This window comes from Haliotis cracherodii, unplaced genomic scaffold (assembly GCF_022045235.1).
Source record: "Haliotis cracherodii isolate W230 unplaced genomic scaffold, xgHalCrac1.p SCAF_23, whole genome shotgun sequence".
NCBI classification, from domain to species: Eukaryota; Metazoa; Mollusca; class Gastropoda; order Lepetellida; family Haliotidae; genus Haliotis; species Haliotis cracherodii.
In genome coordinates this window covers 12,268,111-12,285,043 of record NW_027266279.1, presented here as the reverse complement: position 1 = coordinate 12,285,043, position 16,933 = coordinate 12,268,111, and the positions used below count along the sequence as shown (strand labels likewise).

Genomic DNA, 16,933 nt, shown 5'->3' with positions numbered 1-16,933 from the left:
TTATATGTGTTTACGATTTGCATAATTCCTCGTGTGTCATTCCGGATATATCATGTTTTCTTTCTTTTCGACTTTTGTTCATGTTTTTACTACACCGAAAAAACCGGAAGTTTATCAAACATGGCGAGCGTTTTGCCATCAGACCAGCAAGAGGAAGATGCCTCAGAATTACAGTTCCCTAAAGGTAACCATTTGGAAACTCTGTAAGTTCGTGTGTGTCTGTTTGAATGTTGAAATATATCATCGCGTTTAATGGTTATGTTATACTATGTCTGAATCTACTGATACAGTTTCATGTGTGGCATTGTTTATGTTTGAGGACTGTGTCATATAGTGTGTGGACCGGTCATCCACATGTATGAGTTTGTCTAACCATATTCATTAGCGTGACCCCCTACCATGCTAACGATCCGTCTTTGTTTCAGAATTCGAAAATGCTGAGACTCTGCTGATATCGGAAGTACAGATGTTGTTAGAACATCGGTATGTATATCATAGGAGTATTGTGTTCAAATTTCGCAAGACTGCAGTTTACCGGGCGCAGCTATGGCACTTTAATGTTGGCTTCGTCTATGGCCTAGCCAAGCACTGCATGCCTTGTCTATTCTCTGGGTAGTTGTATCAGCATGGTTGGGCTAGAGACCAGTTACACACTGACAATTTTTGTGTGTCATTTCTGAGTGAGTGAGTATGGTTTTACCCCGCTTTTAGCAATATTCCAGCAACATCACGGCCGGGGACACAAGAAATGGGCTTCACACATTATACCCGTGTCGGGAACTGAACCCGGGTCTTCAGTGTGACGAGCAAACGCTTTAACCACTAGGCTACTGTGTGTCATTTCTGAAAATTTCTGAGTATAACTCGGGAGTAGTGCACTTTACCGGGCGCATTTTTTCATATCCAATTAAGGCTGTTGGGACTCGAACGCGTTTCGCCGGCTCACCGGCTTGGCTAATTAATTCGCCAATTAGCCGACACTCTACCACTGGACCACAGGCGCTATCACATGTAATTAGTGCATGTTTAACGGGTCATTAGCACCCCATAAACACTCATGCGTAATTCAGTAAAAATTAAATTGCGCTTGCGTGTGACGTCACGGTCTGCTCTCCCATTCATCTTTTCTTGAAACCACAACCACCATTGTTTATGTCAATATAACCGACCAATTGGATTAACCAGATTAATGCTTGAAAAGGTAAGAATTTATGGCTAACCCTTGCCCTAAGCCAGCTAACCATAAGGACCGAAAAGGGGTGATGGATCGTGAAGTGAGTCACGGTAACAGTATAGCGAGACAGCGGTCGCACTACAGTGCAGTAATTGAGCGGATGATAGATCTCGGACTGCGTCCGGTAAACTGCATTGTTGCCTATAACTGTACAAGTTTGAGTATATTTCTGTTTTAACACGACGAGAGGGAATCAAAACGGTGAAAATAAAACGTTCCCATTGACTAAATGTACACATTATTGTCATTGTTTGAAGGGACATGACGTTTTGCAAACAACAGCCGATAATCCCGAGCTTACTCGGCTCTCCTCTGCTGCAGCGTCAACTGACCATGCGTTTGTGTGTGTTGCAAACAGGCAGCAGCATCAACTGACCATGTGTTTGTGTGTGTTGCAAGCAAGCAGCAGCATCAACTGACCATGTGTTTGTGTGTGTTGCAAGCAAGCAGCAGTATTAACTGACCATGTGTTTGTGTGTGTTGCAAACAGGCAGCAGGGTCAACTGACCATGTGTTTGTGTGTGTTGCAAGCAAGTAGCAGGGTCAACTGACCATGTGTTTGTGTGTGTTGCAAACAGGCAGCAGGGTCAACTGACCATGTGTTTGTGTGTGTTGCAAGCAAGTAGCAGGGTCAACTGACCATGTGTTTGTGTGTGTTGCAAGGAAGTAGCAGTATTAACTGACCATGTGTTTGTGTGTGTTGCAAGCAAGCAGCAGCGTTAACTGACCATGTGTTTGTGTGTGTTGCAAGCAAGCAGCAGCGTTAACTGACCATGTGTTTGTGTTTGTTGCAAGCAAGCAGCAGCATCAACTGACCATGTGTTTGTGTGTGTTGCAAGCAAGCAGCAGCGTTAACTGACCATGTGTTTGTGTGTGTTGCAAGCAAGCAGCAGAACGAGAGTGCGGAGGAGGAGCAGGAGCTGTCTGAGGTGTTCATGAAGACGCTCAACTACTGCTCCCGTTTCAGCAAGTTCAAGAACAGAGAAACCATCGCCGCTGTCAGAAGGTAGAATAAGGTCTCCTGTTGTTCAGTGTACAATTGGTTAAGACTCACAAAGTTGTTAATGGACATGAACAAAACCTTGTCTTTGTCATTGTTTAGTATTTCCAAATCCATTATCCGATGATTACTATTGTTGCCAGGTTGATATTAATGAATTTAAGTTTTAGTTAAGCAGAATTAAAAATCTTGACACTTGTGTTTGAAAGCACTTTGGGATAATTTGCATGATTTAAGTCCAATTATCAGTACGCTTTATACATTCAAAGAATAGGAGATGACTCTGAAACAAGTATTGAAGTTTGTGTGAAAACCCCAACTTAATCCATCTTCCCGTGGAAAGAGAGTTAACTGACTGACTGTAAAAGTACAGTGTCCACCCTAACCAAACTACACTGGTATTATGTAGTTACATTTTGGCTGGACTAATGAGTCTATGCATAGTCCAATCAAAATAGTACAAGAAATCGAAATCCGGTTCGTAAACCGTCGTGCAGATTTCGGTCAATCTTGATAATGGATCAGATCATCCTGACTGGGTGCTACCATTTGGTTTGAAGCAAATGCAAGTGATATGAGAGGTGGAATCTGATTGGTCAAAAGGAGAGGCTCAGAAGGAACACCAGTGGTAATAGCTGCTGCTGGCACTATGATCGATCGAGCCCAGTAATTCCATCCTAATTCGGCAAGGATGGAATCTGGACTTTTAAAGTCGGTTAACTCTCTTGCCTCGGGAAGATGAACTTAATCATGATGATAAATACTTTTGCCTTTGAATATATATAATTATTGTGTGTCTCATTATGGGGAAAAAACCTCTGAAGATGATAAACATAATGATAAATATTCAAAGACGTCCAAGACATTGGCTTTTGGAGTTACAAAATTACAAAAATGAATGATATTTATTTTGTTACATTAATGATTTCCTGCTGCTGTAGTCATGGTTATCTCCATGATCATGATGATAAACAATGCATGTTTCTTTCTTCAAGTTCGCTCATGCAGAAGAAGTTACACAAGTTTGAACTTGCTGCCCTGGCCAACCTGTGCCCAGAAACATCAGAGGAGGCAAAATCTCTCATTCCCAGGTACTGCCCATCAGATAAATAAATACAACATACATGTATTTCAAAAAGATCAACCAACAACTTATGCTTTCTCTATGTTTACTTTGAAAATCAGTTTCTTTTTATACTGGAGTAATGCAAACTCTCCAGATTGTTGTGTTTTCTTTAAATCTCAGCTGCTATTTAACCCTTAAAGGATTCCTGATCACATACTTTGACTCGTTAAAAGTCATATTTGTTTTTGTTTGAAGATTCTATGTCAACATGAAATTCTCGCGCTCACGTGATCCCGTGCGCGTGAGCCTTGACGGTGACTGGTCAGACATGTTCCATGTAAAAAATAATACCCGGGAATAGCGATCAGCTGCTTCGCTTAGGGTTATTATCATTTTAAATATGTTCAGTAAAGGCTGCATATAATTAAGAAAATAATGGAATATATTATTCCTGATAAATAAAATAGTTTCATATACAATTGTTGCCGATCCTTGCATTAAAAATCCTATAAAGTTATATCATTGGGTGTGTCTTGACCGAATCACCGGTCGATTCCAAGAAAACGTGTGTACAGCTGATTGCTGTTTCCGACTTAGTTTACGAGAAAATACACAAGGTAATCTTAATCCCTAGATATAAAACAATGCCTAGCAGAACAATCAATACTATTTAAACGGTAAATAAACATGTCTGGTGATTTTTTATCTCAAATTTCGAATTTGTACTGACGAAGTTTCTCAGCACCCGTTCGTTTGCCGGACTTCGCTGAAAGGGTACGGTGTAAATTTTTTCTGCGCATAATATTGAAATTTCTTTTTTTCCAAAATATTGAACCCGCTAGAGGGGGGTGCGCATTATACATGGGTGCGCACTATACTCAAGAAAATACGGTAAGCACCCAGTAATCCAGTCCATGCAGGCTGCAACCAACATTAGGATTGGTTGCGGAGAGTTTGTGGCTTGTGTGCTTGCATGTTGTATCCTAACTCATCAGTGGTTAACAATAAGTCCTCTTTTAGCCTGGTCCACACTTGATAATTCACAGGCCTCCTCAATAAAGCTTAAATATTTCTACAGAGTATTACAATCTAATAAAATCAGATATTTTACTCCGCCGGAAGATCTGAGGAGGCCCATAGAAGGTCATGTCTTGTGATCGCAGAGCATACTTTGACTGCCCAATTGAAATGCAGAATGTGGGGGTTCTTGAGCCAATCAAATATCAGCTTTCTGAAGTGGTTTGGTTTAATTTCTTCACCTGCTTCTGAAACTACGATCCTAATGAAGGAAAACCACTCTAAAGCACAATTACACCTCAATAGTATCTTAATATCTTTTTGGGTGTGGATGCTGTGACACTCAGAAACAAAATGTTGGGATTTTGTCTGTAGATCTGGGCTGCTTACCAGCCTCTGAGAATGTTGGAATATCAACAGACAATATTTCTTATTGTCTTGAGATAAAGAAGAAATTAATCATCATCAACATTACAATGAAATGGAGTGTCCTTTTTATCAAAGCTGGAGGGAATATGTTCTCCTTTGTTACTCTTATGAGAATCAATCACAAAATAAACGGATTATATGTACATCCAATCCAATTGTAATATACTCTCTGGGGAAATATATGGTTTTAGCATTTAAAAGATTGCCGATGTTCTTGATTCTCATGTTGGACCTATATGCTTTTGCTACCATATATTTGAAGAGTGCTCAAATGTAAATTGACTTTTCTTCCAGCGTTAGAAATTGGCACTAGTCAAGACTGTCCAATAGTTAAGGGATCACAAGGACCAGTCAAAATTTGCCATTTTGAGTGGTTTTGCTATATGTTATTACAAGGACAAGTGGACTAGAAATATCACTATCTGTTACTGAACATGCTGAATGGAATGTGATATGTGGTTTTTTTCATGCCCCTTTCACTGAATAAAGTCATCATGGCAGCTAAGTGAATAGATGATATTCTACTACTGTTGCTTTTCTCTGCAGTTTGGAAGGAAGGTTTGAGGAAGATGAGCTGCAGCAGATATTGGACGACATCAAGACCAAGCGAAGTTTCCAGTACTGAGTCCAGCTTCTCACTTGTCCAACCTTGCTGAGGAGACAGGAGTTGTCTCCCTTGAATGTCTTGACAATGACAGTCGACAGGTGTCAGAAACATTTCAATGTGAATATTTTGTCTGAAAGTAATTTTACCATCTGCCTCCAAATGTTATTAGAGGTACACCAACTACTGCAGTATATCTGTGATTTATCATATATATGTTTGCACTTTTGATCGCTTTCAAAAGTTCAAGAAAGTCTGCCACAAAAATGGCTTTTAAGATTGTGTTTTCATTTTCTTTTTAAGCTTTGTCTAATTTGACTGTTATTGCATTGGTTACATTGAAACTGCACCTATTTCAATAAACAATTAATTATCAGGAAATGTCATCCAAGACTTTTGCAAGTGCATTGACCCTACCTGCATGGTGTGAGAATAATTTCTGAAACAGGCCAAAGTATTTGTTTATAAAACTTGCAGTACATGAAATAATTCAAAATAAATACTAAAAATAATGGTTATGATCTTGTCTGTATCCTTTGAAAATGATTGTAGTACCCCAGGTCTCAATATTTATTCCAAATCCACTGGGGAATAATGATCATAACTTGTACAAACTGTGAATAACTTTGTACATGAATGATCTTTTTAGAAAGATCTTAAAGGCATTGTTTTCAAAATAATTTTCTCATATTTCCATCTTAACAGAAGAGTAAAGACGGAGTAACACTGTTAGTGTGTCATTAATCACATAAAGCAAAGTCTTTGTTCATTGTAAGACAAGTCATGTATCATCAATAAACATTTTATTTGTCACTTCTGGGCTTCATTTCTATATTGTCTTACTAATAACTCTGTGGTGGCCCAGTCATCTAAGACTCCGCAATTCGCGGTGCAGAGTTGTGTCCCTTGTGCATGCCAGAAACCTATGATTGTGGGTTTCGAATCCCGGTTCGCCCCAATTATGTTTCTAGGTTTGTCAGCACCATACCCGTGCTCGTCAGTTTCACTGAAGTGGTAAACACCTGAGACCTGCATCACTTCAGGCTTTCCTCCCACATTAAGCTGACACGTCATGATATAACTGGAATAATGTTAAAAGCAGATTTAAACCCAACTCACTCACTCACTCTTTGACTCCGGAATTTGCCACTTAGGTTGTTAAGTCATCTATTCTGGGCCAGGATCTGCCATCTTCCCAAGGCAAGGGTGTTAACTGCCCTGTTGAAGTCCATTTTCCACACTGAAATTGGACTTTTACAGTCATTTAACTCCCTTGCCTTGGGAAGATGTGATCGGCTGATTATTGGTTTGTTGTCCATGTGTTTGTTGTCTCTGACATAGCTGCATGAATCGTGGCACTCATCATAGCTTGCATAGTTTTCTATCTTCTTTCATCCTGCCGAGGCAAGTGAGTTAACTGACTATAAAAGTAACTAACTAGTCTATGCATAGTCCAATCAAAATCGCGCAATGAAATCGAAACCTGGCACGTTAACTGTCGTGCAGATTTCGGTCGATTGCAGGATTTGCAAAGCATGTGCACCGCCAACTCGTCAACAGATATTTTCCAACCCTTTTCATGTTTTTCATCAAGGTGCTTGCATGATTTGATGCACCTCGTGATGTAGACCTTGATGATGGACCATATCGTCTTGACTGGGCGCCACCGTTTTGTTTGAAACAAATGCAAGTGATGGAATCTGATTGGTCCATAGGAGAGGCTTAGAAGGGACATAACTCGTAATAACCTCTGGTTGCGCTAGATCGAGCCCAGGAATTCCAGCCAAGTTCGGCAAGGGTGGAAACTGGACTTTTAAAGTCAGTTAACTCTCTTGCCTCCGGAAGATGATCTTCTTCTGAGAATGACTCTTGGTCTGTGGACACCATCCCCTTTTGATGGGTTTCACCAAGTAGTAAACATCTGTGACCTGCATCACTTTGGGCTTTCCTCCAACAAACAAGGTGACATGTAGTGATATCTCTGAAGTACTCTTCAAAGCAATAGTATTCAATGGGTTGTTCTTTATCCCAACTGCCCATTTCTGGTGTCCCCCTCCGTGATATTGCTTAAGTACTGCTTAATGCCGCCGTGCAAAATCCAACTCACTCTTACCCAAATTGCCTATTGGTAGACTAGTTGTCTAAGGCACCACAATTCGCTTTGCAGAATTGTCGCTTTTGAGGTTATTATTCAGATATTATGCAAATGGTATTCAAAACAGTCAGTCAGAGTGAGTTGGGTTTACGCCACTTTTAGCAATATCACGGCGGGGACACCAGAAAGGGCTTCACACATTGCACGGATTTGCAAATCATGTACCGTTAACTGGGCGTCGACAGATATTTTACAAATCCTTTCATGTTATTTTATGAAGGTACTCAGTTGATTTGATGCACTTCGCAAGATAAGGCCCGTTTTATTACAATATAGATCTTGATTATCGATCAAATCGTCTTGATTGGGCGCCGTTATTTTGTTTGAAGCAGTTGCAAGTGATATTTGAGGTGGAATCTGATTGGTCAATAGGAGGAACATAGAAGGGACATAATTCGTAATAGCCACTGGTGGTGCCACGATTCACAGGGCCACGGATAGCCATACTATACTGACTGTACTGATTACATTAAAAAAAAGCTCTTTTTTTAATGTAATCAGAACAGTCAGTTTTGTATGGCTATCCGTGGCCCTGTGGTTCTATCTCTAAAAACCCGTTCTCTCCTAATAAAACTGTCATATTCTTCGCAAAATAGCACCGTAGACGCCATCTTGGACGATTGTAAGGACTTAAGATTGGTCCGGACCAATTGTAAGTTTCGATTGTAGCTTACAATGATCTTAGCCTACAATCGCTTTGTGCAAGTGGATGGCGATTGTAGCGGAAGCCTAAGATCGCGATCTTACGGATAATTTACAATAATTGTAGCGCTAAGATCGCTTTGTGCAAGAGGACCCAGGTGTTTACGAAAAGGGTAAGCATGTCCTGCCAAATCAACGCCAGTTGAGTTTAGCCTATTTCCGACGCGCACCTGATACTTCATACAATAGGATATCATTATCTTCACTTCATACGACAAAGGAAGGTTATCTCTCCGATTGTAAATACATGAGCGGTTTAAATGAAACTTTATCGGATGTCATATGACAGTTTCAATTTCCTTCCCAACACAAAACTTTGTGATCACTTCTTGGCATACCACGAGCCAACAAGGAGACGTATTAAGCCCGGAATTGGATAATTTTGAAACAACCTCTATATTTTAAGAAATGTCGGGTGGTAGACAATCTCGGATGAATGTTCAAAACGACAAGCATCCGATACTATCTCCAGCTGACGAAAGCAATGTTGACAATTCCGGCAGGTATCGCGGTACCGGAAACGTGTACCCGTCTGTACCTCCAAAAGAAACTGGACCCGTTGACATTGTAACGCTCCTACATGTGCGAAAGGAACCTCAAACTGGAATAACGGCGAAATTGGGGATTTCAAAAGGGGCGTTAACTGTCTTCATCGCCGTCATTAACATTGCATCTAACGTTCTTATGAACGTCTCGCTTCCCGTGTTTGCAGGGACGATGGACCAAGTTGGCGGAGACACATTTGTTGTTTTGTTGGTGTCGTCCATATTGTTTCCTCTGCTCTTCGCAGTTATGACTTTTGTCATGAAATACCCAACTGAACGCAGCTTCTCGTGCTTCAAACCAACCGCTAACTGGAAGATCTTGTTACTGGTAGGGTTCGCTACTACCATGAACGGAGTTCTTGTTGTGTTTGCGAGTCCCCCAAGTCGCACACCGCCATATTTGCAAGGTATCCTGGCAACCACCGTCATACCCTACACAGTTGTATGTCGATTTCTCATCCTCAGAAAAGGTAATATGTCATTCTCATGTTGTTGGGTTTTTTGTTTCAATGGATAATGTTCGAATGTAAGATTTGACGTATTTGGCCTTACGTGTCTGAAGAGCAGAATGGAGATTGAGTGAGTGAGTTTGATTTTACGCCACTTTTTAGCAATATTCCAGCAATATCACGGCGGGGACACCAGTAATGGTCTTCACGCATTGTACCCATGTCGGGAATCGAACCCGGATTTTCGGCGTGACGAGCGAACGCTTTAACCACTCGACTACCCTACCGCCCCAGTATGGAGATTGAGTGGTGTAGAACGTGCATGTGTTACAATCACTGAGGCAAAAACCTAGCAAAACCCAAATTTGATTATACTGTAGGCACCACGTCATGTTTCTCATTGCCTCTGAAAGTCGTGAATGTTTTTTTACACCGTAACCGTTAAACGTTGAGTAATGGAACGACATTATGTTTGAATCTTGAACAGACAAACCGTCATAATCGGTCACACATTGGCTTCTGTCCTATGATACCTGCCCATCTTAACCCCGCCTGTGACAATAACAGACCTTGGTTTCTGCTTTTGTAATGGCAGAAAGTCGTCCTTGTCAATGGCATGACGTGGCGTATGTAAAACATGCTTCACTATACGTCAGCTATCAATAGAAGTATGGCCACGGACACTGTGCATGTATTAGCATATCATGTTTCAGACAAGGTTAAGACGGTGTGACTTGGCATCACATGTATACAAAAGGAGATAACACAGATGCACTGTTATCACCTGGTTACCTTCATCGCTGATGAGCATACCTGTGGTGTGGCTGTTGTCATTTTGTGTTAAGTTACTTATCCCCTCCTGCCAAGCGTCAGACAGGCACCATAATGGACCAACGTCTTTTGTTTACCGCCGGCATTCCGCTAGCATTCGTCACCACTCGCCCCTTTCCGTAACCTGCAAGAAGACTCGTCCCCCTATCGCATTCGTCACCACTCGCCCCTTTCCGTAACCTGCAAGAAGACTCGTCCCCCTATCTATGAATGTTATGTGCGAAAGTACGACAAACCAATCAGAATGCGCGTATGATTTCAAGTTCTTCGTTGATTTTACATATGTCTCGCATCTAAAAATGTACCCAAGACACAGTTAAATGTGTTCAATCATACTGTAAAATTCCGCATGTCCAGATATGCTTTCAATTGCATCTAAAATATATATAATATATGGGGATATATATGTGAACCATTACGCAACGAGTTGACAGTTGTTTTAGGTATGCCCCTTGGCGCTAAGACGGAACCCGGTCGCAAAAATGGCCATGAGAGGGGCACGAGTCGCTATTCGGCTTGTCCTGGAATAACACGAGTTGGTCACGAACTGTTGTCCGGGTGGACGCCCAACCAACAGATCACGGCGGTCCCCTTACCCGATGAAGAGATCCCTGGGCACATTATGTCTCCAGCACCCGTTGCGTGTCGCAACATCCAACTAAATGTGTGAAGCCCATTTCTGGTGTCCCCGCCGTGATGTTGCTGGAATATTGCTAAAAGCGGCGTAAAACCATACTCACTCACTCACTCCAACTAAATGACAAACGGACGGAATGTTTACAACATTCAGAGTAAAACAATATTATTTGCCTCTATGCCCTACGTGTACGATCCTATAATCCAGACAATCCTGGGACATAATAGTGCGTTTACTGTTTTTGTTGAAAGTAAAATCGATATGTTAGTTTTGAATTACGTCTGTAAAAGTGCATGGATGTTGGTTGGTTGGTTTGTTGTTTAACGCCGCACTCAGCAATATTCCAGCTATATGACGGCGGTCTGTAAATAATCGAGTCTCGACCAGACAATCCAGTGATTAATATGAGCATGGATCCACGCAATTGGGATCGATGACCAAGTCAGCGAGCCTGACCAACCGATCCCGTTAGTCGCCTCTTACGACAAGCATTGTCGCCTTTTACGGCAAGCATGGGTTGCTGAAGACCTATGCAGCCCAGATCTTCACGGGCAGTCATGGGTGTAAATCTGCAGTGATAAGCTCGGCTCCTGGATTGTTCTCGGTAGCTCTTGGCACATAATGATGGACTGTTGTTGTGATATTTTTTATGTATCTCAATATAATTGTATATCACACAGAAATTGTATTTTATCCCCACCACCGCCACCACGCCCACCCCACCACCACCAATGTGTATTGACGATATCCTCACCCAAGGCATTCAGACTAATCCAGTATTTGAATTGAAAATTTGTTTTCCTAAATGAATAGGAATTATTTCCACAATAAAAACTCCTGTTTCTATGACATGCTAAAATACTTAAAATACATATTATTTATTCAGGTATAAGTATCCGGCGTCTTGTTTGCACCGGAGTGGTTCTCGTCGGTCTTTTCATCACGGTAGAACCCCAAATTTGGGGTCTGGAAGGGAGCGGGGCTGAAGGCTCCAGCAGCTCAGGAAGTATTCTCTGGCCTTGTATATTTGCGCTGGGGTTTTTGCCCGCAGGGATAAGCAGCGTCATCGTGGAGAAGGCCCTTCATGGGACCGAGGTAACAATATGTTCATTGGTCCTGATTGTGTCGTTAAAATACATTTTGTTACCTAACAACGTAATGGTACAATAGGGGGCACGGGTGGCCCAGTCGTCTAAGGCGCCGCGATTCGCTGTGCAGAGTTACGTCCCTTGGGGCGCCAGAAACCTATGATTGCTGGTTCGAATCCCGGTTCGCCCCGATTATGTTTCTAGGTTTGTCAGCACCATACCCGTGCTCGTGGGTTTCACCGAAGTGGTAAACGTCTGAGACCTGCATCACTTCGGGCTTTCCTCCCACATTAAGCTGACACGCCGCGATATAACTGGAATAGTGTTAAAAGCGGCGTTAAACCCAACTCACTCACTCACTAATGGTTCAATATTCTCTTGCTGTATTACACGACTGATCACATTTCTCATAGTGAGTGAGTGAGTATGGTTTTACGCCGCTTTTAGCAATATTCCAGCAATATCACGGCGGGGGACACCAGAAATGGGCTTCACACATTGTACCCATGTCGGGAATCGAACCCGGGTCTTCGGCGTGACGAGCGAACGCTTTAACCACTAGGCTACCCGACCGCCCCCTTTTTACATTGGGTTGATGATACATACTATTGGCGATGAGATAGTCAAGTGGTTAAAACGGTTGCTTTTAACACCAAAGACGTTCGATTCCTGCATTACCCATCACTTGTAAGAGTTGATAGAAATGAGGACGTGGGTCCTGTCTGGTTGTATTCCGGCGTTATCTGACGGCGTAGATGGTTGTTGATCACTGGTTTGTCTGGTCCAAACCCTTGACCAAGTTTTAAAACAAATTTGAATTAATTGATGTTGTAACTTTAACAGCATTGAACAAGCATTATATATGTTATGTGTCTTTCAGTCCGAGTCTTTGAACTTCATCATGTGGTCACAAGTCTTTCAACTGCTGACCATTCTGCCCCTCTTCTGGGTAGACTTCATTCCACATTTTGGAATGGTGAGTATTCCGTCTATTCAGTCCTTTGTAAAAGGCATTGGGTTTATGCCAGGCATTCAATCAGGACAAATAGTTCGTTGCAGTTCGTTAGTTATTTTCTCCTTGTTAAACAAATGGAAGCCCCCGGGGCAATCTGATTGGTTCAGAAGAGGTGTGGAATCAAGCCCCGGAAATCGTTGGACCTTCTTTTAATTTCGAATACTGTTTTTAAAGGTGTCATGTCCCAAATTTTATAAATGTATCATTCGGCTTGTCGATTTTCACTTATGTTTATCAACCAATCAAATCGGGGCACGGTTGAGTTTTGCGCAGACAGACACATTCCTTTTATGACAATCACACTCCCTCAGATTCGTTTTATAAAACCAACCTAAACTCACACATTTATTTTATAACACACACACACACACACACACACACACACACACACACACACACACACACACACACACGAACGCACACACACACGAACGCACACACACAATCAAACACATTCTTTTTATGACACCCTCACAACCTCGCACATTCGTTATAACACACACACACACACACACACACACTGTCTTTAAAATACACAATTTCTCCTGAAAACTGTAAGAAAAAATACTATTTAAATCCTAGTGCGTATGTTGTTTATATAAATTCCTGATTTTCACCATTGTTTTAGGCTGACTCGATCCGCGAGTTTGGTGGGAACCTCGGAACTGGACTTCGCTGCTGCTTTAGCACGGACGCTGCGTGTAATGGCTTATGGTGGAAACTCTGGTTGTTTCTGATTGGCTATTGCTTCGGGAATCTCTTCCAATTTCTATTAATAGAATACGCAGAGGGCGCAGTGTATGCGGTTGTCGTCCAATCAATGGTGACGCCCTTGGCGACCTTGTTCTGGACTCTGTTCAAGTTTGACGTTCCTAACAACCACTTCTTTTGGTCCCCGGATTTCAACATTACGACCGGCTTCACCTTAGGCGGCCTTGTCATCATCGTTCCGACTGTAATCATGTACAACTATTTCAGCAAACAGGACGCCAAGGAGAAAGAACTGAAGGAAAGTTCTGTCCGTGACATCATTGAAAATCACATGTAAAACAAATGGCGATAAAACCGAAATTGAATTCAGAACGCGATCTCTTTGATAACTCCATGTAAAATAAGTTGTATTAGTATTTAAATAGAGTGTAGTACACGACCTGTTTGCAAAACATATGTAAAATATATTACGGTAGATTTGGAAAAGAATTCAGTTCGCGACCTCTTTGAAAGTCACATGCTAAATAACAATAGTAACGTTGGAGTTGTTTTTAGTGCACGACCTGTTTAAAAAAGCATGTTTAATACATAATTTTAACTTTGAAAAAATAATCAGTGCGCGATTTGTTTTAAAATTACACGTTGATTAAATGATATTTACAACGAAAGAAAAGGTTGGTGGGATTATAAAATATACCGTATTCGACGTAATAAGCGCCCAGGGCGCTCTCAAAATTAGAAATATTATTTGAATATTATTTTGATGAAAAAAGAACAGAGTTGAAAGATAAATTTCGTGGTTCAAGCTGACAGCTTGAAATGTTTATGTACGACAGATAGTTTTTTTCCAGAATTAAATGCCCATAATTAAGTGTGCATATAACACACGAGTGCGTATTATACGCGAATAAATAAGTCTTGTGTACATTGATCAATCGGAAGGGGAGCTAATTGGGATTGTTCACTAGCCAATATCTCAGCACTTGTCGCCTTGGGCGCTTATTAGAGTGGGGCGTTTATTTCGTCGAATAGGGTAGATTATTTCTGCTAACAGTCAACGTCAACGCCAGAAAATATCTGTCGAAAAACGGACGATGGAGTAGGACACATGTTGTCAAAGAATAAAGTCCACGTGCATGAAATCATTTAAATCCAGAAGACCTAAAATAGGAGCCAAGGTTTCTGCAGGATGTTATCTTAAATCACTTGATCGTGATAATAAACTGGCGCTAGACAAGTGTCGATAATATTTCTTAATATCAAATAGATACGAACACGGTTTAATAAATATTACTGATGATTATGGCCGATAGATGGTAATCAATATGACAGTCCAATGACGTCCGAAGACGTGTGTAAACATCATGTATATATTTTAACCGTGTTGTCTTTGTTATAACATACGTGCAAACCAATCTATGCTTGTTGTACTTGGTTGCTAGCATGTCATCGTATCACAATTGTGTGGAATCATGCCAGTCACTGGATTGTCTGGGCCAGACACGATTATTTACAGGCCGCCGTCATATAACTGGATTATTGCTAAGTGCAGTGCGGCGTTAAACAACAAAGTTTATGTTTGATATTTAACCTTATCGACAACTATAATGAAATTATTCCTGTGTAAATGTCTTGTGAAATTGTCTATAGTTGTTATTTATAGATGATGAAATTACATGTATACATGACGAGGTCATATTTGTAAATAAAATGGTGTTATCTGTTGTCCTTGTTCCGAAGTGTGACGCAGGTCACTTGATATCAGTCACAGGTCAGATCCATAGCACACCAGGTCACATGCAAATTGAGCAAAGTTCACATAAAAGGCGATTGTGCTTGTCGTTAGAGGCGACTAACGGGATCGGGTGGTCAGCCTCGCTGACTTGGTTGATGCATGTCATCGTTTCCCAATTGCCTAGATCGATGCACATGATGTCAATCATTGGATCGTCTGGTCCAGATTCGATTATTTACAGAGCGCCGTCATATAACTGGAAAATTGCCGAGTGCGGCGTTAAACAACAAACAAACAATCAATCTTTAATAACCTGTCAGGTTATCCCCACTCGTTATCACTCTGACACACGTGAAACTAATGCCTCGTATCACAGTGACGGTATTGACATGCACGTGGGATATGAGTGTACACTATCACATGTCACATGATACATACATACCTCATGGGAAGCAAGTCACGTGGCAGGCGATACTGATTTTGGCCTGACTAACATTTAGTCTCTGAAGTGAAAAAAAAACAATTGGTGACATAACCTGATACGTGGAAAGGCGCCCTGACAATATCATCATTTTGATAGATTATCTGATAAGCACAAGCTCTATTCACCCTTGTGATTTCAGCAAATTTGAACATACCCCGAAGACACCTAGACTTGCCAAACTATTTGAGGCTTGCTGAGAAATTTGAGATATTTCTGTTTCACGTTGGCATTATTCCAGTCAGATTATGTCACAGTGACCTTATATCCAGTGACAGTGACCAGAATCCCCAGGCGTATGTTTATTCAATATCGGCCCATGACTTATAAACCTCTAACGATGTCACTCTGTTATAAATATATGTTCGACTTTTCTGCACGTGTTTTTTTTCTCTCGCACGCGTTGAGCGAATTCCTTTTATACCGCGATACACGGTATGTGGAATGTCGATGTTTTCTTATTTTTCCTGGTATTTCTTGCATTTAGACGGTTCATAAGAAGATATAAACTCCTGCCTCGGTCTTGACGGAGAATGTAAGCCCGAGTCCGGCTGACTATGGCATAAACAAACATTTTCAAATTCACATAAACACACCCGCGCACTCAAGTGCACACACACACACACACAAACACACGAATCCCACGTGCAGAAGTGCGCGAAGTATCCTACCCGACCCTACCCGACCCTACCCGGGTACCCATTGTAGGTCTCAAGAGACAAAGGGACAAAATGTCAAATTGGGCACTTTTTAACATAGCACCGGCAAAACGTATTTAGATACATGTATTAAACATTCTGGCCATGCACTGAAGTTGACTCAAGTTATTTCTTTATTCAAAGATATGAAAAGTCAGAAGAAATGGGTGAAGAAATGCGAAAATTTGTGACTTGTACTGTAACCATAGAGTTCCTGATACTTTTTGTCATTAAACAATATATCACGTGACTAACCACGGGTCCGGGTAGTCCTGTGGGTACCCGGGTCCTACTCGGTACCCACCCGACCCGGGTACCCGAGTTTCCCTTCCCATCCCTAGCACAATCGACCACAACCACTCATACAAAACTACACGTACACGAACGCACGTGCAGAAGCAAGCACAAGAGCACAGACGTCCAACATGCGCGCAACTGTACACACGAACGCACATACACATGATCTTCTTAACTGGGTCGACCAGTTCAGCGGTCTAGTCGCGTCATCGTCATGTGCTTCGCTCGTGGCTTAAAAT

The 16,933-nt window shown here is 41.5% G+C and overlaps 2 protein-coding genes across 2 annotated transcripts; both read left to right on the top strand.

The window, feature by feature from the left end:
• Positions 1-109: 109 nt before the first annotated feature.
• LOC139471692 (DNA-directed RNA polymerase II subunit RPB4-like) lies at positions 110-6,144 on the top strand. Its single transcript, XM_071254155.1, has 5 exons — positions 110-184; positions 426-483; positions 2,118-2,240; positions 3,230-3,325; positions 5,293-6,144. The coding sequence occupies exons 1-5, from the start codon at positions 121-123 to the stop codon at positions 5,369-5,371; spliced, it is 420 nt and encodes a 139-aa protein (XP_071110256.1). The 5' UTR covers positions 110-120; the 3' UTR covers positions 5,372-6,144.
• A 2,471-nt stretch (positions 6,145-8,615) lies between these two features.
• On the top strand, positions 8,616-14,323 carry LOC139471791 (crt homolog 1-like). The gene is made up of 4 exons (XM_071254283.1): positions 8,616-9,222; positions 11,556-11,764; positions 12,638-12,733; positions 13,401-14,323. Exons 1-4 carry the CDS (start codon positions 8,616-8,618, stop codon positions 13,818-13,820), a joined length of 1,332 nt encoding a protein of 443 aa, XP_071110384.1. The 3' UTR covers positions 13,821-14,323.
• The last annotated feature ends 2,610 nt before the right edge of the window (positions 14,324-16,933 follow it).

Excerpts from the sequence above, each read along its gene's own strand:
- LOC139471692 (XM_071254155.1), top strand. The coding sequence starts at position 121 with ATGGCGAGCGTTTTGCCATCAGACCAGCAAGAGGAAGATGCCTCAGAA. Across the intron at positions 185-425 it reads AGAATTACAGTTCCCTAAAG|AATTCGAAAATGCTGAGACT; the intron begins GTAACCATTTGG and ends TCTTTGTTTCAG. Across the intron at positions 3,326-5,292 it reads GCAAAATCTCTCATTCCCAG|TTTGGAAGGAAGGTTTGAGG; the intron begins GTACTGCCCATC and ends TTTTCTCTGCAG.
- LOC139471791 (XM_071254283.1), top strand. The coding sequence starts at position 8,616 with ATGTCGGGTGGTAGACAATCTCGGATGAATGTTCAAAACGACAAGCAT. Across the intron at positions 9,223-11,555 it reads ATTTCTCATCCTCAGAAAAG|GTATAAGTATCCGGCGTCTT; the intron begins GTAATATGTCAT and ends TTATTTATTCAG. Across the intron at positions 11,765-12,637 it reads AGGCCCTTCATGGGACCGAG|TCCGAGTCTTTGAACTTCAT; the intron begins GTAACAATATGT and ends TGTGTCTTTCAG.